Raw genomic sequence first — 27,453 nt, 5'->3', positions numbered from 1 at the left:
CAGAGCCATTTGAACCATTTTCGTTGAATCGTATACACAATTTCTGTTGGTAAGAGCTGATGGTAGGGTTCGAGTGTGGCGTAGACCCCATGAAGTCACGTACCCAAGTTATCAACAAGGCAATGTGCAAACTGGTGGTGACTCAGTAGTTGTGCGTTCTGTGTTTACATGGAGTAAACTGGGTCCTCAGCTCCAACTGAACCGATTATTGACTACAAATATTTATTTTAGGCTACTTGAAGACCATTTTCAGCCATTCATGGACTCCATGTTCCCAAGCAACTACGGAATTTTTATGGAAGACAATGCGCGAAGTCGTCGGACCATAATTGTCCGCAATTGGTTTGGAGATCATTCTGGACAGTCCGAGCCAATGATTAGGCCACCCAAATCGCCCGAAATGAATCGCATCGAACATTTAAGGAGCATGGTAGATAGGTCATGTCTTGCACAAAATCTTGCACGGACAACACTTCCGCAACTACGGACGCATGGCTGACTATTTCAGTTGGTGACTTCTAATGAGCTGTTGAGTCAGTGCAACGTCGAGTTGCTGCACTAAGTCGGGCGAAAGGAAGTCCGAAGCTATATTAGGAGGTAAACCGTGACTTTTGTCACGTTATTGTAGTAGATCTTCTTCCGTCTTAGTTTGGTCCTTGTGCCTTTTAGGACGTTACATGGACTGCTGCTGTACAAACAGCACTCATATTCGAAATAAATTAGGGTGTGACACACAAAATTCTATTTATTGCGAGTATAACTGTAAGAAACAACTTACCATATCTGTCGGAGAGCTTTCAAGACTGCACAAAAGTTAGGATTGTGGTTTTAGTGCTTCACGTGTTCCACATAGTCTTCTCCTACCTGAATCCAATGCATAGGACGTTCATACAGCCTTGTGAAGCTGCCGAAAATGTCCTTCTTTGGGATGTAACTCATCCGCGCCTTCATCGGTCTTGACAAACCGTTAAGAGACCCATTCTGCATTATGTTGTTTTGTGGTAGACTGTTATTGGTAACAGTAAAGCTCATCAGCCTGATGATTTTTCCACAAAAGTAGTCGTCGCCTTTTGCGCTTCAACCCAGTCGCGGCAGTTGCCCACCTGTCGTTGATTTCGAGGGCAAACGTTCCTAACACTTTCCTCTTCTTCCGGAGCTTATCTTTACATTTGATTTGGAGATGCTCCATAGCAATTTATGACACGACAATGACGATCCATTGCGGCCGCTGGTCCACTATTGAACAATGCTCGCTCCCAGCTGACTTGTCAATGCACATTTGTTGTTTGCAGTTGCTAGTTCAAGTGGCGTTAAAGGACTGTGATATTACATGGAAGAAGTTGAATAACAGAGCGAAGGGCAAGGCGCATGGTTCAAGAGGGATAGAAACAGAGGCAAATGGCATAAAACCGGTTGCCCTATAGGAAGACCAAATCACAAGAGTGACGGGAGCAGACGAGTTAAGGAATGATCCAGAAGAGAAGCAGTAACAAAAGTTTGGCTTGCTGAGGCGAGCTCAGTAACTTAAAACGTGAACTAGTCTTTAGTCGTCATCTGAGTAACAAATCCAGCACGGACCTTTCAACCCTTCAAAAATTGCCAGAGTCGACTGTTGGTGAGCCGATTTTGAAGTGTAAACGCTGAGGAACAACCACAGATAACAAAGAACAGGCAGACCTCATGTACTGACAGGAAGGGAGCGTCGAGCCTTTTGGAGAGTAACTGTAAAAAAATCGCATGAAATCAGCGAAAGGAATCTCTCTTGAGTTCCAGGAGAGTGACTGCGCCAAAGTGTAGAAACGACTGGGATATGACGGGATACCACCGCAAGCTGTATATTTCTGTACGCCACTGGGCAGTAAGTAACGGGAAACGAGTGATTAATCATGTTACACCCTGAGTTTGGCGAATGTTGAGAACTTTATCTACCAATTTATATGGTGCCATAAGTCAAATACAGAGGAGGTGGAAAGAAGGGGCGAGTTTCAGGCTTATAGTGTGTCCGCTTATTGTGCCTATGAAAACGGTATGCGCAGAATGATATGAACACATTTTACCGCGATATGTACCGTGTACAGTAGAGGATGATGACTGTATTAGCACGAGCATGCAACTTGTAATAAAGTAGCATCGGTGAGGCAACGTTTTGTGGACATTAACGTTGTTGGAACAGAGTGACCTGTCCAGGGTCTCAGCCTGAACTCAACGGAACACCTCTGGGATAAGTTAGAAATTCGACTTCGCTCCAAACCCTTGGGTCCAACGTCAGTACCGTCTTTGGTATCGTTCTTGAGTAATAATGGACTGCCATTCCACCACAGATCTTCACACACCTCATTGAAAGCGTACCCAGAAGCCTTCAAGCCGTCATGGTAAAGGCGGAAGGGGGGTTCACGCTGTTTTAATGTCCTGCGTACTTTTGATCAGACAGTGTACTTTTAAACTGGTCTGTGAATGTTTCAACCACCTAGACATCCTAGAACGTGTGTGGCCTTAGATTCAAAGGGAGCAGCGAATATAAGAATGAGGCCTATGAAGCTTGATATGTATTTTGCAATGAAAGGAAACTAAAACAACCGAAATAATTGAAAATCCCTTGAATGCGCAAAAGTGAAACAAAAAACTTCGTTGGGATCATACCTGTCAGAAAACTTTATGGTGGCCTTTCTGATCGGATCCAGTATGTGAGAAGGGTCCCGTGGACGCCGTATTGCAAATACTGACTAATACCAACCACGTATAAATTGTGCTTGCCAACATATGCTGAAGGATTAGGTGGATGCCTGCCTCCTGATGGAATGTGTTTACTAGGTGGGTGTGTTGTGCTCGCGCATCATTGTCTTGACAGACAAATGCAACGCCGAAAATTTGACTTGAAGGCTGCGAGTGTGCAGCATCAAATCCACATTATGCACAACCATGAATCTAGACTGCGGTTAGGGGCGTTCTCCATACATACATAATGTTGGCATAAAACATGATTGAATAATCTATCTATACCCCTTAAGGACACGGAAGAGACCAAAAGGATTATGTGGTGGTGGAGGTGGTTGCACACTGTTTGTGTCGACACAGTAGTTCTCATTTACTGCTGCGCACTTTTGCGTAACAACGAGCTGTGTTTGTCTTCAGCTGGCGCTGTTCATCTCCGGGGAAAACTACGAGGCATATCTTCAACGTTCTGTACATCACTCCAACAGTTTAATGTTGAAAACAACGTCGCTGTTTGCGAATTAACATGGCAACACCCCTTTTTTGAGGTAACGCGACAATGCGTGAACGGTCTAAGGTTGGAACGACCATTGCAGACATCCTCACAGACGGAACAGTGTTCGGAAGTTGCTCTGTCCGCTCCACTACTGAAGTCAAAGAGCTCTACTGAATTACACCGAAGAGGCAGATTTGCTTCCTTTCATCAAGGATTCCATGTGCTGAAAGGAGTATTGAGAAATTGGAAAATCAAAACCGTTTTCAACTGTTACTAGAGTTTACTCTTTCTACATTTCTTATACGTCCGACATTCACAGTGAAATTAATTCTTATTTCAAGAGCAGATTATTTGGCTGTGTAATTATACAGCATCCTTCTGTACGCTTTCGATATTTCATCTTCACTTCACAACAAGTCTCGTTTTCCGCGCTCCTTCTCGTGTGTGAAATGAATGAGTTGTCTTGCTTCCGTTCTATAGCTTTCCTTTACGATGTAGCCGGGAGCGTTCTGCAAATGTGTATTTCTATTTAAAGCCAGAATCTGGATGCTTAATATTTGACTAATGCTGCCTAATTCTTTTAGAGAGATGTAAAAAACATAACTAAAGGAAACTTCGAACAGGATGGAAAAGCGGTATCTCATGGTAAACGAAACAATAACTCACAGAGAATAGTAAAATCAAAGAATTTCAGGTAACATGGTGAAACAAAGGAAATAATGTTGTAAGGGAGAGATGACAACGTCGTACCGACTCCTAATTTGTACCACTGCTATAAAATTCACGTCTCTTGTGATATTGGACAATTAGTGAGGTCAGCGTAAAATACGTGCTTCTGGGATTGTAGTATCACCTGTCAGTTGAGGAACAGATCGCCTGAACAAGGCGTCGACGTTGTTGTAGTTTTAGTCTCACATTTTGTGAATGTGGCACAAGAGAATTGTTGTTATAAGTGGCAACGTAATGTCTGAATGTACTTGAGATAAACTATGTTTTCCGACGGACATGTGTCTGTATTTCTTGTGGTTCGTTTGTAGGAAACTGGCTAACAGAAAATGGCGACGTTGCCTATAAAGAGCGGCTATAATTTTTCGATATTGTAGCAGTACACTTTAATAAACTTTCTCTTGTATGACCTTAAAAACATGCATTCAGCGTTTTTAATGTAACATAATGTTTATAAATGACATGGTGAATTTAATAATGCTTTCTTTACCCTACGATATTAATTAAATAATTATTTTGTATTCCAGTACGAGAAGGAACGCGTTAGGGAAGTGAAGTGCAAATGAGTTACATTTAGCTCTAAAAGTATACCTAAATATCGGGAATTAAATCAATGTGCACGCATATAAGATAAGGTAAATGCTTAGAATGGAAACCAAAATTCAAATAAAAACTTAAAATTTTTTGACAGTGTTTAAGTGATTTCCAAAGAAGCTGAAAACGAATTGCAAGACCATTTTCTGCCATTTGAAGAGATGATGCGTCCGACATCGTACAACGAAACAGACTGCCCCATAATTTCAAAATAAATGAAGCAATTGCCGGTAAAAAGGGGGCTGAAGCGGTCCATTCAAGAAATATCGCCAAATCGGAGGGAAATGATGGAAGCTGGAAGCAAAACATCAAGGTGCAGTCAACATGCTTATAAGCCGACAAGAATCTCATGAAAAATGCGGGATAACATGAACAAAGACAGTGTTTTAGGGACTGTACGGTGAAGCCACCACAGAAACTCGTTAGAGAGAGCAGTGATATAGCTACGCGTGTGAGGAAGATCAAATGCAAGAAATGATCAGATGCATGACACGCAAAATGTGGGTTCATGCAAGTATTGGGGGACTGGAGCAGGAGTGAAATAGCTAACTGCAATGAATTAAAAATAGTGATGTAAGAACTGAAATAGTGAATATTTCCCTAAACTAGACTAACACGTATCTTAAAACTAAGGAATAATTTTATAACGGGGATGGGGGTGGCGTGGGTGGGTTAGCGGTTGCAGCTTATGCATCTACTGGAAACAAATTACCAATCTTACCACTTAGAGATGTTTAGAATCCCATTCTTTAAATAAAATACCAAGATCATCATCCTGCAGCTAAGGATGGTTTGTTTAAACAATTTTGTAACCTAGTGTTTAGCCTATAGTAAATAAACTCTTAAAGATGGTACAGTTTAGGCATCTTACCCCTATATTGCGTGGTCCAGTAGGGCTCAAACAAAATAATAATAGTAATACTAATAATAATAATAATAGTAATAATATTAATGATAATCAGATTTCCTAGATGCAATGTGAGAGAACATAAAGAATAAGGAAGTGCATTTTGTATTGCTAGTAATACACGCAACTTACGTTGCCCCTGTTCACAAGTATTAGGTTACGTTATCTAATATGAAAAGTACAGTAATATTCTTTCTTGTAAGACTGTGACTTGACACGCTCGGTTAGTGTAGCTGTTATTTTGTACGTATCTTTCCTTCCAGTTGCTGCTGGCTGCCGCGGCGCTAAGTGCTGCCTTGGCGCAACCTCAAGGTTTCGCTGCGCGCTTCATTCCTCGGGTCGCCTCCAGGCTCGCCAGTGTTATTCAGGAGTTCAACAACTTCAATGGCATCGACCCGTGGCGTTGGGGGTACTATATTTGACTGTTATGTTACATATATTTCATCATCGTCTAAAAGTGCATCTCATTATTGCTGTCTGCTTGCTACCATATTATTTCCCAAAACTTTTCTGTGGTTTTTCCTTTATGGGGAACAACTATTACGGTTAAGGCTAGTGGTAAATAACGCAATTGGAGAATGTTCACGGTATTATTTGGAAGGAGCAAAGAGAAAGCTCTCATTGAGAGAAGTGACGCAGTACCATGAAACTGCGCTAGCTGTCGAGTGGAAGTTGTTCTTACCCTTGTTTGGAATCCAAATTCAGGATTTCGGTGGTGTGGTGAACCAATTCAGCCGGAGGTCGATACGGTGTTTTTGAAAGAAACATTCTTCCCGTATCCTTCTCTAATAGGCGCTGGTACTTCGTCTATGATATTCCTACCCTCAACATCGGTAGACGTGGAAGTCACTGGAGACAGGGCACAAGCTCGAATTTGGCAAGGACAGCACAGGAAAACGTTTAAAACTAAATATACAGGCACTGCATTCAAACTACCTGATTCAGGAACAATTGCTTCGTGATACATTACCCGTGTTAAAATGGACCGTAACAATCCGGCGAACGGTTCGGACACTTGGATGATGTGGTCGAGGATAACGAGCAGCAAACATAGCACACCCCATTGGGCATTTTGATCACAGTAGCCATACATCAACACGATATCCACAATTTACCAATTGCGGAAAAGGTCGATATCGTGTTGATATATGGCTATTGTGACAGCCAGAGCGAGAGCACCAGCAGCAGCGAGTACTGTTTGTATAAAGCGTTTATTTTGCATTTTGTTTACGACCTTCCACTAAGGAAGGGATTTTATTTGTGTTTATCTGCTCTGCATAGTAACTAACAGTTCTTGATAAAACTTTACGTAGTTTTCGTGTTAGATTTCTTAGTGTTTTCTTGATCGTTTAGAACAGAAAGCGCCCTAAAACCGTCTTTTGTTTGTTTCGCGGCCGTTAGCCACTAGTCACTTGAATCAGCAGTTGTCTTGTGACAGCCAGAGCGAGAGCACCAGCAGCAGCGAGTACTGTTTGTATAAAGCGTTTTTGTACTTATTTGCTGCGCTTAGCTTTTAAATATTTTTTCTGGGAAAACCTAGCGTAGTTTTCGCGTCTCGTATTTCAGTGAGTGTTTCTTGATTATCAGAGTAGCTCATCAGAAGATTATCTTGGGAATTTGTCACCGTATAGAGTAGGGTAAACATAGTCATGTGTAGGGACTGTGGTTGTTGTGAGCGGACGCAAGGAGAATCGGCCACTCTTCGTGGGCAGGTGGAGGCTTTGTCTGTTAGGCTCATCGAGCTCGAGGCGCAGGCGTCGGCTCGTAGTGGCGTTGGGGCAACTGTGGTGAGACCTATGCCTACTTCGGTGGCCTTGGAATCACATGGAACCCCTGATGTCGCTGCGTCTTCCGGCAGTGAGCATCTTACCGGTCAGCCATCACTCCAGGGTGAATGGCGGACAGTGGTGGGCTCGCGCGTGCCTGGCCGAAAGGCGAAGGTGGGATCTGGCCGCGTGGCAGCTGCCTTACCCCTTTCCAACAAGTACGGGGTGCTTCCTAGTGGTGATGACATCGTTTCCGAGCCACCACAGGATGCCTCGCCTGTTGGGCCAGTGGCCGATTCTCCGGCAAGGTCCCGACAGTCACAGAGGGCGGGCCTATTAGTTATAGGGAGCTCCAACGTTAGGCGGGTTATGGAGCCCCTCAGGAAAATAGCGGGTAGGTCGGGGAAGAATGCCAGTGTGCACTCGGTGTGCTTGCCGGGGGGTCTCGTCCGTAATGTGGAGGAGGCCCTTCCGGCAGCTATTGAACGCACTGGGTGTGACCGGCTGCAGATAGTAGCACATGTCGGAACGAATGACGCCTGCCGCTTGGGTTCTGAGGCCATCCTTGGTTCCTTCCGGCGGCTGGCTGATTTGGTGAAGACAACCAGCATCGCACGCGGAGTGCAAGCTGAGCTTAATATCTGCAGCATAGTGCCCAGAGTCGATCGCGGTCCTCTGGTTTGGAGCCGTGTGGAGGGTCTAAACCAGAGGCTCAGACGACTCTGCGACTATAATGGTTGCAAATTCATCGACCTCCGTTATTGGGTGGAGAACTGTAGGGCCCCCCTAGACAGGTCAGGCGTGCACTACACACCGGAAGCAGCTACTAGGGTAGCAGAGTACGTGTGGCGTGCACACGGGGGTTTTTTAGTTTAGAGGGACCCCCCCTTGGGCGAAACGATAAAATACCTGACGGCTTACCAGAGAGGACATTATCATCGTTGATAAAGAACGTCCGTCCTCAGAGACCAAAAACAGGAAAAGTTAACGTAATATTGGTAAACTGCAGGAGTATCCAGGGCAAGGTTCCTGAATTAGTATCTCTTATTGAAGGAAATAGTGCGCATATAGTATTAGGAACGGAAAGTTGGTTAAAACCGGAAGTGAACAGTAACGAAATCCTAGACACAGAATGGAATATATACCGCAAGGATAGGATAAACGCCAATGGTGGAGGAGTATTTATAGCAGTAAAGAATTCAATAATATCCATTGAAGTTATTAGCGAATGCGAATGTGAAATAATCTGGGTTAAGTTAAGTATCAAAGGTGGGTCAGATATGATAGTCGGATGCGTCTATAGACCACCTGCATCAGCAACCGTAGTAGTTGAGCGCCTCAGAGAGAACCTGCAGAACGTCGTGAAGAAGTTTCGTGATCATACTATTGTAATAGGGGGAGACTTCAATCTACCAGGTATAGAATGGGATAGTCACACAATCAGAACTGGAGCCAGGGACAGAGACTCTTGTGACATTATCCTGACTGCCTTGTCCGAGAATTACTTCGAGCAGATAGTTAGAGAACCAACTCGTGAAGCTAACGTTTTAGACCTCATAGCAACAAATAGACCGGAACTTTTCGACTCCGTGAATGTAGAAGAGGGTATCAGTGATCATAAGTCAGTGGTTGCATCAATGACTACAAGTGTAATAAGAAATGCCAAGAAAGGAAGGAAAATATATTTGCTTAACAAGAGTGATAGGGCACAAATCGCAGAATATCTGAGTGACCACCATCAAACGTTCATTTCTGAGGAAGAGGATGTGGAACAAAAATGGAAAAAATTCAGAAACATCGTCCAGTACGCCTTAGATAAGTTCGTACCGACTAAGGTCCAAAGCGAGGGGAAAGATCCACCGTGGTATAACAATCATGTACGAAAGGTACTACGGAAACAAAGAAAGCTTCATCATAGGTTTAAGAGTAGTCGAATCATAGCTGATAAGGAAAAGCTGAACGAAGCGAAAAAGAGCGTAAAGAGAGCAATGAGAGAAGCATTCAACGAATTCGAACATAAAACATTGGCAAACAATCTAAACAAGAACCCTAAAAAGTTTTGGTCATATGTAAAATCGGTAAGCGGATCTAAATCCCCTATTCAGTCACTCGTTGACCACGATGGCACCGAAACAGAGGACGACCGAAGAAAGGCAGAAATACTGAATTCAGTGTTCCGAAACTGTTTCACTGCGGAAAACCGTAACACGGTCCCTGACTTCAGCCGTCGCACGGACGCCACAATGGAAAATATTGAAATAAACGATATCGGAATTGAAAAACAACTGCTATCACTTAGTAGCGGAAAAGCATCCGGACCAGACGAGATACCCTTAAGATTCTACAGTGATTATGCTAAAGAACTTGCCCCCTTTCTATCAGCAATTTATCGTAGATCGCTGGAAGAACGTAAAGTACCTAGCGACTGGAAGAAAGCGCAGGTCGTTCCCATTTTCAAGAAGGGTCATAAATCAGATGCGAATAATTATAGGCCTATTTCGCTTACGTCAATCTATTGTAGAATAATGGAACATGTTTTGTGTTCTCGTATTATGACGTTCTTAGATAATACAAATCTCCTTCATCATAACCAACATGGATTCCGCAAACAGAGATCATGTGAAACTCAGCTCGCCCTTTTTGCCCAAGAAATTCACAGTGCCGTAGACACTAGCGAGCAGATTGATGCCGTATTCCTGGACTTCAGGAAGGCATTTGATACGGTTCCGCACTTACGTTTAGTGAAAAAAATACGAGCTTACGGAATATCGGACCAGGTTTGTGATTGGATCCAGGATTTCCTAGAAGAAAGAACACAACATGTCATTCTTAACGGTTCAAAATCTGCAGATGTAGAGGTAATTTCGGGAGTACCGCAGGGAAGCGTGATAGGACCTTTATTGTTTACAATATACATAAATGACTTAGTTGACAACATCGGTAGCTCCGTGAGGCTATTTGCAGATGACACGGTTGTCTACAAGAAAGTAGCAACATCAGAAGACTCGTACGTACTCCAGGAGGACCTGCAGAGGATTAATGCATGGTGCGACAGCTGGCAGCTTTCCCTAAACGTAGATAAATGTAATATAATGCGCATACATAGGGGCAGAAATCCATTCCAGTACGATTATGCCATAGGTGGTAAATCACTGGAAGCGGTAACGACCGTAAAATACTTAGGAGATACTTTCCGGAGCGATCTGAAGTGGAATGATCACATAAAACAAATAGTGGGAAAAGCAGGCGCCAGGTTGAGATTCATAGGAAGAATTCTAGGAAAATGTGACTCATCGACGAAGGAAGTAGCTTACAAAACGCTTGTTCGTCCGATTCTTGAGTATTGCTCATCAGTATGGGACCCTTACCAGGTTGGATTAATAGAAGAGATAGACATGATCCAGCGAAAAGCAGCGCGATTCGTCATGGGGACATTTAGTCAGCGCGAGAGCGTTACGGAGATGCTGAACAAGCTCCAGTGGCGGACACTTCAAGAAAGGCGTTACGCAATACGGAGAGGTTTATTATCGAAATTACGAGAGAGCACATTCCGGGAAGAGATGGGCAACATATTACTACCGCCCACATATATCTCGCGTAATGAGCACAACGAAAAGATCCGAGAAATTAGAGCAAATACGGAGACTTACAAGCAGTCGTTCTTCCCACGCACAATTCGTGAATGGAACAGGGAAGGGGGGATCAGATAGTGGTACAATAAGTACCCTCCGCCACACACCGTAAGGTGGCTCGCGGAGTATAGATGTAGATGTAGATGTAAAATGCCCAATGGGCATGTGCTATGTATGCTGCTCGGTATCCTGGACAACATCATCAAAGTGTCCGGACAGTTCGCCGGATAGTTACGTTATTCAAGGAAACAGGAAGTGTTCAGCCACATGTGAAACGTCAACCACGGCCTGCAACAAATGATGATGCCCAAGTAGGTGTTTTAGCTGCTGTCGCGGCTAATCCGCACATCAGTAGCAGATCAATTGCACGAGAATCGGGAATCTCAAAAACGTCGGTGTTGAGAATGCTACATCAGCATCGAGTGCACCCGTACCATATTCTATGCCCCAGGAATTGCATGGCGACGACTTTGAACGTCGTGTACAATTCTGCCACTGGGCACAAGAGAAATTACGGGACGATGACAGTTTTTTTTTGTGCACGTGTTCTATTTAGCGACGAAGCGTCATTCACCAACAGCGGTAACGTAAGCCGGCATAATATGCACTGTGGGGCAACGGAAAATCCACGATGGCTGCGACAAGTGGAACATCAACGACCTTGGCGGGTTAATGTATGGTGCGGCATTGTGGGAGAAAGGATAATCGGCCCCATTTTATCGGTGGCCATCTAACTGGTGCAGTGTATGCTGATTTGCTACGTAATGTTCTACCGATGTTACTACACGATGTTTCACTGCATGACAGAATGGCGATGTACTTCCAACATGTTGGATGTCCGGCACATAGCTCGCGTGCGGTTGAAGCGGTATTGAATAACATATTTCATGACAGGTGGATTGGTCGTCGAAGCACGTTCACCGGATCTGATGTCCCCGGATTTCTTTCTGTGGGGAACTTTGAAGGATATTTGCTATCGTGATCCGCCGACAAGGCCTGATAACATGCGTCAGCGCATTGTCAGTGCATGTGCGAACATTACGGAAGGCGAACTACCCGCTGTTGAGAGGAATGTCGTTACACGTATTGCCAAATGCATGTGGTTGATGGAGCATTTGAGCTTTCATTCCATTAATATGGTATTTACGGGTAATCGCGCTGTAACAGCATGCGTTCTTAGAAATGATAAGTTCACAAAGGTACATGAATCACATTGGGACAACCTAAATGAGATGTTCAAACGTACCTACCTTCTGTATTTTAATTTAAAAAACCAACCTGTTACCAACTGTTCGTCTAAAATTTTGAGCCATATGTTTGTGACAATTACAGCGCCATCTATCACAAAACGAAAAAAGTGGTCCAACTAAAACTTTCATATTTCTTTACGTACTACACGAATATATAATAAAAATGAGGGTTCCTATTTAAAGAAACGGAGTTGATTTCAGTTTGACCTATGGCAGCGCCATCTAGCGGGACAACCATAGCGCCATCTGGTTTCCCCCTTCAAGCTAGACAAGTTTCGTTCTTTGTAGTTTTTCGTTTGGTGCTTATTTCGTGAGATATTTGGCCCGGTCACGATCAATGGACCACCCTGTATATGTATAATATGTATATGTGTGTAATTGTATGTCTGGAAGAACAGACGGGCGAGATGAAGAAATTAAGTTAATTCTCTGAACACAAATTGCTTGACACCAGCTGTTTCAGGTGCAGATCTGCTACCCAATAGCGACGTACGAAAGTCTGTGCTGGATCGAGACTCGGGGCCGCATTTCCCCCTTATTGAGAGCAGTCGCTTTAACCACTTCGGCTATCCGTGCCCGAACGAGACAGAGAGGAGTCGAGACCAATTTGCTATCTTCGTGTTCAGACAGTGCGTTACATGGGAGTTTGGATCGTTCCGGGGACCGCGAATGGATAGCCGAGGTGGTTAAGGCGACTGCTGGCGATAAACTAGAAATTCGATTTCGAGTCCCGGTTGAAGTGGGGTCTTAGGTTGCAGCGGCAGGAAATAACTATCTTGACATGCAAAACAAATTATCTACGCAATGCTTCCTTTAATTACTTTAATTTTTTCAATGGAATGTGATTATATTAAGTAATCTGAATTAGTATAAATTCAACTTGAGTGTGAGGACGCCAGAGAAACGCGAGTAGGCTTCGAACGAGATAGGTGTATCTCGGAGCTGAGCCCTTATTGTAGTCGTTGGTGAGCCGAGGCAGATTTCACCGACTGTCAGTCGTAAGTTGTCAGTTAGCGTGGCATTATGAAGATGGAGGCAATGTCACTTCGTATTATGTATAATTGCACGTTCTGTTCTGAAGTTAATGTTTACAGTGTGAAAAGACTGAAAGAAAGTAATGTCACCCGCTAACTGAAACTAGTAGCAAAGCGAATTATACTACCTGTTCTTATTGATTTCATCGTGCGTCCATTTCAAGGTTAGAGTATGAAATCTCAAATAAAACTATATCTATTACATCACTGTGACGTTCAAGCTTCCATTTTGTTGATTTATGAAAAAGTCTGCACATTACTTCAATGTTATGGGAGATTTTGCGAATGTGGTTTTCTAAAATAGCCTTTCGACGTGTCCGAAAAGAGAAATTTACCGGTATTGACTACTGGATGTCGACATGGCATTTTATGTGAAAGCCACTCAAATGTTGATTTTAGGCCAGCTTCGATTGCAGAAACATATGTGAATAATTTGTAGTAGGAACAGGAAAAGAAAGAAAGCGATTTACGAACAGACTGGAGCGAAAGGCAATAAGAGAAATTAGAATGAGGTGATGGTAGTGGTGACTGAGGGAGGAGGATGGGGGCGGGGTAATAACCAGCCGCGTCAGTGGTGATCAGTTCATGAAAGTCCTTTGCAGCCAAGATAAACGGAGAAGGTAACCAAAGTTAAGAGGATTGTAATACGAGAACATTAAGAACTTACAGAAGCGTCACGAGTGCGTATAAGAGCGAATATAAGACAGTGGAAAGTACAGGATTGACATTTATCCAGCTGTGGATTTCATGAGACTGATTATGATGAGTATCAATTGATCGGCAAGGATCGTAGTTGTGTTTGAGATTATGACCGTTTCCACGCAAAACAGCCTGTCTTGTATTATATCTGGGTAATCGACATATGTGTTGGGAACGTAATTTGCCTTATACCTCCCAGGTGTTCTGCCATCACTGACAAATGACGACGGCATGCTGTGCATGTAATAAGTTCTGTTTTATGCAAGGAATTAAAAGATTGTAGTAAAAAGGGCGTCAGGAGTTTTCCTGCATGCGTTAACAGTTAGGGAATTCGAGATCACGAAGAGTACAGCCTCGTAGTAACTATTTTACAAAAGATATACACCAAAGCTCAAAAACCTTATGTTCACAGATAAAAGATGAACTGCTCCATTCTCAGCGAGAAGGAGGGATTTTCTTATGCATTTCAGTTCCGAGCTAAGGTACAAAAGGCATGTAAATACGGAACAGAACTTGCATGACTAGTCATTACTGAATAAGAAGTAGGTACTGAAAACCGTGTACAATAGAATTAAATGAAGGAAGAAGGAAGATTAGTTTAATGTACCGTCGACAGTGCGATCACTGGAGCACAAGCTCAGATTGTAAAAATATGGGGAACGAATCATTGCGGCATTTTCCTGGAGAGATTTAGGGAAACCACGGATAACCTACATCAGGGTGACCAGAGGGGATTTGAATTGAGGTCCTCCCGACCACTGCGTTACCTCTCTCGGTAACAGTATTGAAATAATATGGTTCGTTTTATTGTGGCACCCCGAACTTTTATTGAGTCTGTAGTACGAAACAGTATATTTTACTGTTTATAGACACAGAAATGTCGTTTTTGCTGTGACGTTGTCGCAGCTCATGTCATTTAACAATTGCATGTATGACGGGCATCACGGAATAACATGGTACTAGAATGCTGGAGATATATGTAGCGGGTAAAATCTGACAAAAATAAAAGTCCGGAATCTTTTTGACATGTAATCTTCCCTTCCTTAAGATCTGCACATTATTCCCTATTATTTTGTCTGTATAATGTGTCCCAGTGGCAATGATCAATATTCATCGGTGTGACAGGGTCGATCATTCGAAGCAAAGAAATCCCGTAAACGTAGGCAAAAAAATACATGTGTTAAGATATCTTATTCATCTTCGATACCGTGGAAGACATCTCTTCTATTGCGAGCTCTTTTCTTTCCATATTTTTATAGGTGGCAGAATGGATGAAATCAAGAAAAAAAGACCAGTAAACATGGAATCTAAGGTACATACAGTAAGAGTTGTAGGGAAGATGAACAAGTGTTCATAGCTCTTAATGTATGTATTTTAGGTCCAAGGTTAATGCATATTTTCGTCGTTTTTGTAAAGCTAACAATTTACTGAATAAAACATACAGTATGCTAAAACAACCCTGGGTTCTTTCCTTTATTGGACAAAGAACTATCTCGCCCAAAGGCCATCGAAGCCACTAAATTCTTAAGATGTTAATTCGACATTGAATTCATTGGTGGTATTCAGTAGCTAAATTGAAATAATATTCTAGTAGTTCAATGCAACGCTTCAACACAGTATCGCCCCAATGCCTACTGTACAGGGCGATAAAGTAAACTCCCGTTTACAAGTTGCAGGGCACGGATGATTAACGGCAACTGAATAGGTTGAAACCCTTAAAGTCTCCGAGCTCATCGCCACAAAAACTGACACCCAAAACTGACTACAAAATATGGTGATATCAACAGAGTCCCATATTTTAAATCCTTAGGTGAAGCCCTTGAATCTACGGGGCGAGAGTAAATACTACAAAACATTCACCTCCAAAAACTGAAGAGAGACTATGGAAGAACCTACAAGGCGTACAATAAAAAGTGCTTTGCCAAACACTTTTAAATTCAACACTATAATATAGTTTTAAAACCTGAAGTGCTGTATGCCAGTGAAACGCTGACAGTCTAGTTGACCTACAAAACTATTAAATCAAGAACGTAAAATCATTCGAAAGATACTAGGGCCAAACAAAACAGAAGTGGCCTGTAGACTACAATCTTGTCAAACAAGTGATAAATTGTCCAACCATGCAGTAGACATCAGAAGAGAAGATTAAAATTTATGGGCACGTCTCTAGGCTTCCCAAAACAAGACTTACGCTCAAAATTCAAAATACGTAGAAGAATTTAAAACTATACCTTGGATACAAGAGTTCAAAACGGACCTGCAAGAATCTCGGATAAATTATTTAGATATTTTGGACTGATAGGTATTTAAGCAGAAAGTTGACAGAAGGGAAGTTAAGTCAGAAACGAAGCTCCGAAGAAAGCAGGAACAAAATGGACAGAGGGAAAGAAGAGAGCCTGTTGTTGTTGTGGTCTTCAGACCTGAGACTGGTTTGATGCAGCTCTCCATGCTACTCTATCTTATTCAAGCTTCTTCATCTCCCAGTACCTACTGCTACCAAAATCCTTCTGAATCTGTCTAGTGTATTCATTTCTTGGTCTCCCTCTACGATTTTTACCCTCCACGCTGCCCTCCAATACTAAATTGGTGATCCCTTAATGCCTCAGAATATGTCTTACCAAGCGATCCATTCTTCTAGTCAAGCTGTGCCACAAATTTCTCTTCTCCCTAATTCTATTTATCACCTCCTCATTAGTTATGTGATCTACCCATCTAATCTTCAGCGTTCTTCTGTAGAACTACATTTCGAAAGCTTCAATTCTCTTCTTGTCTAAACTATTTATCGTCCATGTTTCACTTCCATACACGGCTACACTCCATACAAATACTTTCAGAAACTTAAATCTATACTCGATGTTAACAAATTTCTCTTCTTCAGAAACGCTTTCCTTTCCATTGCCAATCTACATTTTATATCCTCTTTACTTCGATTATCATCAGTTATTTTGCTCCTCAAATAGCAAAAGTCCTTTACTACTTTAAGCGTCTCATTTCCTAATCTAATTCCCGCAGCATCAACCGATTTAATTCGACTACATTCTATTATCCTCATTTTGCTTTTTGTTGATGTTCATCTTATATCCTCCTTTCAAGACACTGTCCATTCCGTTCAGCTGCTCTTCCAGGTCATTTGCTATTCTATGCAGAAAGAATGAGAGCAGTGTGGAAGAAAAGGAAAAAGAATCAAAAAGCTTTGCGTTGTCCAACAGAGTCTAATCGCACGTAATATATATTAAAAACTATTTTCATTTTCTTCATCTTTTTATTGGCGTTGTTAATTAGCAAATTTTCTTTTTCTATTTAGTTTCTTTTCAATTATAATTACTCCAGTAGCATCCGCCTGTGTAATTCTGTCGTACTGAGCATCTTGGTCTTATCTGATTGTGGCAAACATTTTGCTTTAGTGAAAGCCTTCGCAGAGACCTAAAATGTGTTGCCAGCCTAAGTTCACTCTGGCCTTGGTATTTAAGGATACTAAGAAATATGGTTCTGATATATCGGATTAAGCTCACATAGTTGGCATAATCAGCAACCAATTTCTTTCATCTGAATCGGATGAGATCTTTAATCGAAAAGTCACATGTGTTCACTTACAGCAAGTAAAGCGAAAAGAAGTCTTACAGCAGAGAAAACAGCGAAACCAGATAGCCATGACTACTCGACAAAGGTTGTAAGTAGGCTGTTTAGGTTTTTATGTTGGTAACGCCACGTAGCGCTCTGTAAGAAAAGCACTGGCTGTGCTGTGTGCAGTCTAGGGCTGGTTGGAATTGTTAGGATACTCGCAATTGTAGTGTTGGGCAGTTGGATGTGAACAGCGCATAGCGTTGCGCAGTTGGAGGTGAGCCGCCAGCAGTGGTGGATGTGGGGAGAGAGAGAGATGGGGTAGGTTTGAGAGTGGATGATCTGGACGTGTGTCCATCAGAGACAGTAAATTTGTAAGACTGGATGTGATGAACTGATATATATATTATGACTTTTGAACACTATTAAGGTAAATACATTGTTTGTTCTCTATCAAAATCTTCCATTTGCTATGCCTATCAGTAGTTAGTGCCTTCAGTAGTTAGAAACTTTTATTTAGCTGGCAGTATTGGCACTCGCTGTATTGCAGTAGTTTGAGTAACGAATATTTTTATAAGGTAAGTGATTCATGTTATTGTTAGTCAGGGCCATTCTTTTGTAGGGATTATTGAAAGTCAGATTGCGTTGCGCTAATAATATTGTGTGTCAGTTTAGTGTTGATTAGAATATGTAAAGAGCGAAATGTCTGAGTACATTCAGTAATGCTCAGTTGTTTGAAAATGATATAACGTAAGGGGTTTACCAGCACAGTAATTCATTACTTTTTCTAAGGGGACGTTTCAAGGTCACTGACAATTCCGATGAAGCAGATCGCTAGAAGCTTTCGCTTTTATGCTAGAGATGTAAGGTAGGGAGGAGTGGTAAGGATTATTCATATAGTCTGATGTAAAATCTTCGCTGCCTCGATTTGCTTGGCAAGTAAATGCTGTGCCTTTTATCTATCAAGCTTGTGCTTTCGTTTTATTAGTACGGCCCACTAGTCGCCTACGTGCCGCAATATTACCGGGGTTCAGCGTATCGACGATTTCCAATATGGGTGCGGTAAAGACTCACTTAAAACGACCGTCCAAGCGTCAGATTCAAAATGTGGGGACGACCGGCACGACCTCTTTTGCCAAGAAGCTAGTACGTGCGTGTGTGTGTGTGTGTGTGTGTGTGTGTGTGTGTGTGTGTGAGCAATATATTGCAAAGTACTTAGTGCTGAAGTAGACCAGTAACGTGTGTGTAACAACTCCCCGTTTTCAGGTACACTCGCGAAGACGCGACCACTCGTGAGGAGGAAGGGACCGTGGAGAACGACGAGCTGAAGGTGCGGGGCTCCTACATGTTCGCGACTCCGGAGGGCACGGTGCACAAGGTGGGCTACGTCGCCGACAAAGACGGCTACCGCGCGTCCTCAGAGCCGCCAGACCAGCAGCTGCTCGACCGTCTGGGCACGAACGCCGGACTCACGCTCGTCGGAAAGTGAAACGTGTTTCTGGATACCTGGTAATGTTCCTTTCCTGTGGCTCTGAGATGTGATCTGAGCAAAGACTCCACGCCACGAGCAACACAGTTGATTAAAAAACCGTTTCCTGTCGGACTGATCTTCACGAAAGACTGCAGGACTTTACATTCATCAGTAACAAGCCACGATGTAGTTACAGTGAACTGGCTGATTAAAATCATGTAATTCTTATAGATAACGATGTTACTTAAATAGAAACTATGGGGCCAAATATCGGGAGGGTTACCCCGAGATTAGAAGGAACTCTCGATCATCAGGATTTAATACAAAACAGTGTACTGTTTTCCACCGTTGAGTCAGTTCTGTAAGCAGAATCTCCCTGTGAAACATCCGTAGGTCGGATAGTTGATTACTTTATTTTTCTGAACGTATCAGTGTGTCATAAACAGTGCTTCGGGGTATGTTACTGAAACGTCTACATGTCACCAGTTAGTACACGTTAGCCTTTCCCCCAATTGATGTGATCGAATAAGCCATGTAGCAGAATTTCCCACTTACATTGATAATTGTGGGCAAATGTTACTGCCATCTTGGTGTGATATGGAGTTTGAACAGCGGTTCAGCATCGCCCTGCCAACGGCCAATACTCAAGCACTACTGAGTGAGTGTTCTGTCCTACGTTCAGGTGTACTGAACCTGGTTGAACATTTACTCCCAACACCTTTGCAAATACGGTGATGACCCATTGCTGATGCTATGATTCGAAAATTTCTTGGCAATTTTCTGTGCATCATTATGGTAGTTCAGTCTAATGAAGATACTACATCAGCACCGGTGCCATACGCAATTTAGATAACCACTTTATCCAGTCTTTAACTACCAACACCCCCTTCTTACAACATTCTACCAAGAAGGAACTCAGTGCCGCACAAACTGCATATCGAAACATGTATATGGGTATAAGATTCTACTTAAGTCCGGTTTGCTTTCCGAACAGCCCATTTCCTTCGGTACTGTGTGAATGTCATCAAGTCTTTTTGCTAACATGAATATTCGTCTATTCTGAAGGAACGCTGGGCATGTATTATCGGAAATACCTATTTCTGAACCCTTATATTAAAGTTTTCGGTTCCTTTCTTGTCACAAGTTGCTGTAATTTATTGCTGTAGTTTTTGTTCATCCAGTACTCTATACCGTTGTACGTAAATACTTGCAGTATCCTATACTCTCAGAGACGTAAAACCTCATTTCTGGACACTGCAATAAAAGTAATTATGTTATTATTATTATTGTTATTATTATGTAAATTATTTATTATTCTTAAGTCACTCAGGAAAATAATAATTTCAAATATATATATATATAAATAAAAAATAAAACAGTTCGTTTTATTTGTTGTGTACCACACGTTTTCAACCACTGACACAGCTCACCGAAAATTTCGAGCGATATTGTAGGTGCAAACAACAAAAAATTATTGTGTAAAGTTGCACTGAGGCATGGACACTTGCCGGGGTGTTACATACCAACATTAATACTATTAAACAAACCAATGTCATTGTCAGTTGCACTCATAACCACCGATTACATGGTTACTGAACCAGCGTGGATTTCAAAATGCTACGTTTCTATTCAAAGTAATTTCGTGACAGGTTTCAACAGTGTGAGAAGAATACCATGAATGAATTCAATTCTGTAACCAGTTTCTGGATGCTAAGTTCGTTAAGGCGACCGCTCGCTTAATGTGTGAAATCCGGGTTCGAGTCCCGGTGCGGCACGGATCTTCACGGTCGTCATTCCCTTATACAGCTGACTATTGTTCGTTTTTCGCAACTACAAATGCACCTCATGCATTCGGGCGAATTAGAAAATGATTCTGCACGAAATATCGAACCCTAATATCCTCCCCAAAAATGAAAAGACCAGAGCTCCAAATGGATGACACCATTTGAAGCCAGGGAAGTTTAAATGAAAACTTTCAGTTGCGCGATGCAAATCAAGAAAAAAACTATGCAGGAACTACAGGACGTTCGTGAACATATTTCAAACACCTACTACAAATGCGCTCATACTGGACGCAATGAATCTTACCACACAGGAAAGCTACAAGGAAGCAACCATTTTATCACACTGAAAAACACACGTTCCGCTACACTATCCAGGACCTCAAGTACTTTTTCAAACCTACGACCCAGATTTTGTAATGCGGCCGGCTGGATCTAACTGATCATCACAGCCAGAATTCAACGAATATTTTCTGAATACCCCAAAGTCTGACCCAATGAACGCAGTCAGTAATTTGGATAAAGGACTGCTTCTTCGCACTAAACCTGGAGTAACTAACAAATGAAATAAGAAATAGCGAATGTGGCAAATAAAATAGTTAAAAACAGCGAATGTAACAATCAGATGTCAAACTTAACAAAAATGGTTCAAATGGCTCTGAGCAATATGTGACTTAACATCTGTGGTCATCGATCCCCTAGAACTTACAACTACTTAAACCTAACTAACCTATGGACATCACACACATCCATGCCCGAGGCAGGACTCGAACCTGTGACCATAGCGGTCACGCGGTTCCAGATTGAAGCGCCTAGAACCGCACGGCCACACCGGCCGACCTCAAACTTAACAATGGGAAGTCAGGTTCGAATGACAGCCGTGTAAGTAAAAGATACATTGCTACTTATCGTAAAAATGACACGTTAAGTTGCTGACAGGTAAAATGAAAAGATACTTACACATTAGGTATCAGCCACAGCCGTCATCAGAAAAAGAGAGAGAAAAACATTTCACTCACAAGGAAGCACACCTCAAGCACACATGACCAAGAAGTATGGCATTGATGGAACTCGTAAGTCTTGTAGTAGATAGTGCTTATTATGAAGCACACATCGATGTTGCTCAGGGACGTGGAAGGAGACAAAACTATCAAGGATCCGAGTACAATAAGTTTACTTTTATCGTGAACTAAACGTCATTGATTTACTTCTCTAATAGAAATTAATCACAGGTAAAAGTATCTTTCATTACCCGATTCTATAGTCTTTGGCCTAGAAAACTTAAAGGGACTTTGATTATATTTTAAAACAACTTTTTCGCAGCAAAAATGATTTCAATGCTTGGTTTCTACAGCGACCAGAGATGCTAGGCTGACAGTTAATATTGGTCGATTATTGGAAATGGATTTTAGTTTAGCGCGATATTCGCTACGCTAAAATTTGAGGAAACGAGTATCAGATATTGTCGCTTCAATGCTGCTTCTATCCATGTTCTTTATCTGTCAATAATTTCAATCTCTCTAACTTTCTTCGAAAATAAGGCTTTCTGTTTATTTCGCGAATTTACCAAACGTGGGATAAACCTGTGATCTCTGGAACAAAAATCGACCTTATGGTGAATTCACTTTTTGAAATAAATCGGGTAAAACACAATTTTAATGATACTATATACTGTTTCCAGTTCACAATTACACTCCGCATCGAAGCAACTAGTGCTAATGGACATCTACATCTACATCTACATCTACATGGATACTCTGCAAATCACATATAAGTGCCTGGCAGAGGGTTCATCGAGCCACCTTCACAATTCTCTATTATTCCAATCTCGTATAGCGCGCTGAAAGAGTGAACACCTATATCTTCCCATACGAGCTCTGATTTCCCTTATGTTATCGTGGTGATCGTTCCTTGTTATGTAGGTCGGTGTCAACAAAATATTTTCGCACTCGGAGGAGAAAGTTGGTGATTGGAATTTAGTGAGAAGATTCCATTGCAACGAAAAAGGCCTTTTTTTAAATGATTTCCATCCCAAATCCCGTATCATTTCTGTGACACTCTCTCCCATATTTCGCGATAATACAAAACGTGCTACCTTTATTTGAACTATTTCGATGTACTCCGTCAGTCCCATCTCGTAAGGATGCCACACCGCGCAGCAATATTCTAAAGGAAGACGGACAACCATAGTGTAGGCAGTCTCTAGTCGGTCTGTTACCTGTTCTAAGTGTCCTGCCAATAGAACGCAGTCTTTGGTTAGTTTTCCCAACAACATTTTCTATGTTTTCCTTCGAATTTAAGTTGTTCGTAATTGTAATACCTAGGTATTTAGTTGAATTTACGCCATTTAGAGTAAACTCATGTATCGTGTAATCTTAGTTTAACGAGTTCCTTTTAGCACTCATGTGAATGAACTCACACTATTCGTTATTTAGGGTCAACTGCCACTTTTCGCACCACTCTGATATTTCTCCTAAATCGTTTTGTAGTTTGTTTTGATCTTCTGATGACTTTATTAGTCGATAAACGACATCGTCACCTGTAAACAACCGAAGACGGCTGCTCACATTGTCTCCCAAGTCGTTTATATAGATAAGAAACAGCAAAGTACCTGTAACACTACCTTGGGGAACGCTATACATCATTTCTGTTTTACTCGATGACTTTCCGTCAATTACTACTAACTGTGACCTCATTGACATTGTTAATACACAACAGATCTGACCATTGTGAGAGCGAGTCACTATTGGCTCCATTATTTATAGATTAATACAAACAAACGAAATCTAATGTAGAGTACTCCCACGTTTTTACTCTCTTAGGATTATGTTTTATTTCTTTTTTTATAAGTAATACTTAAATATTATATTTCTTATTAAATATTATATTTGTTATTAAAGTTACGCCTTAACACCGTCAAAGCGTGGCTACAAGTGGAATGGCAGCGTGGCCGATTTAGGTGTCGTTGGCCCCGATCTCGGCTGGTGTAACTGCTTGACGCGACGTCTTCAGTAATTACTGGCTGCGGGCTGTTGGCAGCTGTCTCATAATTCTGTGGCGCGGGAACGCTGACTGATTGAAGAACTCTTGTTTTTCCTTCCTTCTCCCTTGTTACTACTGTACACTAAAATGACTGCTCTGCTTGTTTCACGGTGCCTGATCTACCTCGAAAGCTCAAACCGATTTGTCGCATGACAAAGGCTTGCTAGTTGTCCTAAGAGAAAATCTTATCTTTCGTACTGAAAGGCACCTTATTTCTTAAATAAGGTTCAAAAATGTTCAAATCTGTGTGAAATCTTATGGGACTTAACTGCTAAGGTCATCAGTCCCTAAGCTTACACACTACTTAACCTAAATTATCCTAAGGGCAAACACACACACCCATGCCCGAGGGAGGACTCGAACCTCCGCCGGGAGCAGCCGCACAGTCCATGACTGCAGCGCCCGAGACCGCTTGGCTAATCCCGCACGGACAGTTGCCTCTCAATGTAGAAAAAAGGGAGGTAATGAGGATGGGTAGGAGAAACAAACCTTTGACGTACGGATACAGCTTTAGTACAGTCCTGCCTGACTCGGTCACGTCGTTTAAATATCTGGGCGTAACGCTGCACAGCGATGTGAAATGGAACGAGCACCTGAGGATCGTGGCAGGGAAGGCGAATAGTCGACTTCTGTTTACTGGGAGTCCCGGAATTCAGTTTTTAAATACATTTCGTGAAACTTTCTCAAATTTTTGGAATTTCGCTATATTAAAGGAAATACAACACAAGAAATTAATATATTTTAGTTTATTTGTCTAAAACCTTAATTGTCCCATACTAGTAATCACAGTATCGGTATTGATACACTCAGACAATAATTTACTTTGAGCGGTACTTTGGCCAACAAGTAGTAAGTTGTATTATTGTAACAGAGCTATGAAACCGTCCGATTGTCGCGCCACTTACTCACACACTCATTGTCAGAACAGTGTAGCAGTTGATGTTTTGTCAGACAAACTGCAATAGTTTTTTCTCATATTAGTGGTATTATTGCTGCAGTACTGTGAAACGCAATGCCGAAACGTGCCTGCAAGTTCAGTGACTGTTAATCCAAGGAATGGAATTTCATTAGGAACGGTCGTTTTGATTACGAAGCAGAGTGTTCCGTATGTAACTGTTTTATTAGTATAAGTCATGGTGGACGTTCCGACATAGTTGATCACATCAGGTCAAAGAAACACATTACCAGATACAGCGCACCGAGCTCCAGAAAAACTCTACAAAATTATTTTGTGAAACATCAGTCAAGTGGAGAGACGTAAGTTCGAGCAGCCGAGCTTACACTAGCCTACCACATGGTAAAACATCACCAAACTTATAGATCTAGTGATTGCATTTATAAGCTTAACAGCATTATGTTTGATGATTCTTCCATTGCAAAAAAGTTTAGTTCAGCAAGAACTAAAGTGTCAGCCTTAGTGAAAGGAGTTATTGCTCCCCAGAGTATAAAGGAAAGCCTTGAATACATCAAAAAGTCTTCTTTCTATGGGATAGCCACTGATGCCAGCAATCATAAGGCCACTAAAATATTTCCGTTTGTTTATCAGTAAACACTTCCGGGCTGAGTTGCCGTGGTCGATCTGTAGAACTTCTTCTCCCTGACGTTTCGTTCTCAACTATGGAGAACATCTTCCGAGGTGAGTCGACGACTGGCTGCTAGGAGCTGGGGCCGCCGCTTATATAGAGATCGTAGGGGGCGCCACCACACGTCACGTGGCGTCGATGTGCAGCTATCTCTGGCTATCGTCTGTTCTCTCGATTGCAGGCAATCGATTGTCACGTGATTGATGCAACGTCGACCGCCATATCTTACCCAATTTCAATCCTTCTTCTATACGATTAAAATTGTACTGATGTTTGTGGATTTCAATTACCTCTCTATACATAGTGCGACGTCCTCGCTAGCACCCTTGTTCACCAAATTTTATTTCGTGATCTCCATCCTTAAAAACATGTTCCGCTACTGCCGATTTGTCGATATGTCCCAAGCGACAGTTTCTTTTGTGCTCCGTCAACCGCGTATTGATGCTTCTTTTTGTAGTTCCCATGTAAACCCTGCCATAACTACACGGAATTTTATATACCCCTGGGGTGGCTATTGGGTGATGAGCATCTTTTGTTGATCTTAGGCATTCATTAACAGATCGACCACGGCAACTTAGCCCGGAGGTGTTTACTGATAAAGACGCCGGCCGTGAAAGCCTACATGGAATGATTTCCGTTTGTTGTTCAGTTTTTCGATATTAATCAGGGAATTCAGACCAATCTTTTGAAGGTGAGTTCCCTATCTAATGAACCATCTGACGAAATTTCAAGATTTTGTATGAATACTATCGAAATGTTTGATCTTGATAAAAATAAATGTGAGGCATTTTGTGGAGACAACACCAACACAAACTTTGGTGGTTTAAAAGGACAAGGCAAATGCAACGTATTTACCAAATTAAAGGCAACATTTCATGAAAACATTGAAGGCATAGGGTGCCCTGCACATGTTTTACACAATAGCGTGCAGACATCTGCTGACGGTTTAAGTTGTGATGTTGAAACTATCGTCATGAGGGTATACTCACTCTTTTACATATATACTGTTGCAATAGAGAGGCTTAAGGAATTCTGTGATTATGTGGGAACTGAATATATGAATGTAATGTGTCACTCGAAAACTCGCTGGTTTGTTCCCAGCAGCTGAAAGAGTAATCCACCTGTTTGAACCGTTAAAAGATTCTTTCCTAAATGAAGACAAAGCACCCAAAATATTGGTTCGGTTTTTCAGTAACCCTTTAAGTGAAGCCTACTTATGGTTCACTCACAGTCAGCTTAGCACTTTGCAGCATGGGATAAAGGAAATTGAGGGAAGCACGAAAAGTGTAATACAGGTAAATGATGTTTTGAAAAATACTCTGGAAACTGTTACTAGGAGGAGAGAACAGCAGTTTATTTCTTTTAATGTTAAATCTGTCCTTAAAAGAGCTGAAGTATCAGAAGCAGCGGAAATGAGTTTTGGAGAAGAAGTTAACAAGTTTTATGGTACTTCTGTAGAATATATCAGCAAGTGGAGCGCCTCATATTTACCCTCATGGCCGGTGTTTGATTGGATGTTACTGAAGAGTGCCAAAATGGATAAGTGTTGAAGAGACAGTTTCTTATTTGAAGAGTAAAGAGATTGAAATCGATGACTCCATTCTCTTTGATCAGTTCGGCATAGTGACAAATTTTGTTGAAGAAAGTCTTCACAAGTGGAATGATGAAAAAAAAAAAAAAAACACCATTGGAATGTCATGTGAAGTGGGTGAGATTTTTTAAAAGCTGTGACTGTCGTCAGCATTACTCTGAGTTGGTAATAATTGCAAGGTTCTTATTTGCAATCCCAGCCCATAATGCCAATGTGGAAAGAATATTTTCGTTCATGAATATCCAGTGGACTGATGAAAGAAACAGAATGGAGGTGTACTCTCTTGAAGCAATCCTGCAGATCCCGTACAACTACAAAATGGATTGTGTCGAGTTTTATCACTGTGTCTCAAAGAACAAAGATATGATTAAGAAGGCTGGAGGCAGTGAAAAATACCCTTTTCTCCAAGGACAGTCAATTCCATCTCCAAATGCTCAGTAATATTAAAGCTCATGTTAATATTAATTGATTAAAAGTTGAATGGCTGTAAAATTTTGTAAAATCGTAATACATTTCTTTATTACTGTATACGTTTATTAAATGTCATTAATTATACAGATAATCTAGATTATATCAATCTTTTTTATCCTCTTATTAGTTATAATAAT

General features: G+C 41.7%; 1 protein-coding gene across 1 annotated transcript; it reads left to right on the top strand.

Moving 5' to 3' along the window:
* The first annotated feature begins 1,810 nt into the window (after positions 1-1,810).
* On the top strand, positions 1,811-18,866 carry LOC124712243 (cuticle protein CP14.6-like). Its single transcript, XM_047242537.1, has 3 exons — positions 1,811-1,858; positions 5,699-5,844; positions 18,644-18,866. The coding sequence occupies exons 1-3, from the start codon at positions 1,811-1,813 to the stop codon at positions 18,864-18,866; spliced, it is 417 nt and encodes a 138-aa protein (XP_047098493.1).
* Positions 18,867-27,453: the final 8,587 nt, after the last annotated feature.

This window comes from Schistocerca piceifrons, chromosome 8 (genome assembly GCF_021461385.2).
Source record: "Schistocerca piceifrons isolate TAMUIC-IGC-003096 chromosome 8, iqSchPice1.1, whole genome shotgun sequence".
NCBI classification, from domain to species: Eukaryota; Metazoa; Arthropoda; class Insecta; order Orthoptera; family Acrididae; genus Schistocerca; species Schistocerca piceifrons.
Note: the sequence above shows the minus strand (reverse complement) of the source record. Positions and strands in the feature narration are given on the sequence as shown.

Coding starts and splice junctions, on each gene's coding strand:
- LOC124712243 (XM_047242537.1), top strand. CDS start 1,811: ATGACGGGATACCACCGCAAGCTGTATATTTCTGTACGCCACTGGGCA. Junction 1,859..5,698: donor TTTCTGTACGCCACTGGGCA/GTAAGTAACGGG, acceptor CTTTCCTTCCAG/TTGCTGCTGGCTGCCGCGGC. Junction 5,845..18,643: donor ATCGACCCGTGGCGTTGGGG/GTACTATATTTG, acceptor CCCCGTTTTCAG/GTACACTCGCGAAGACGCGA.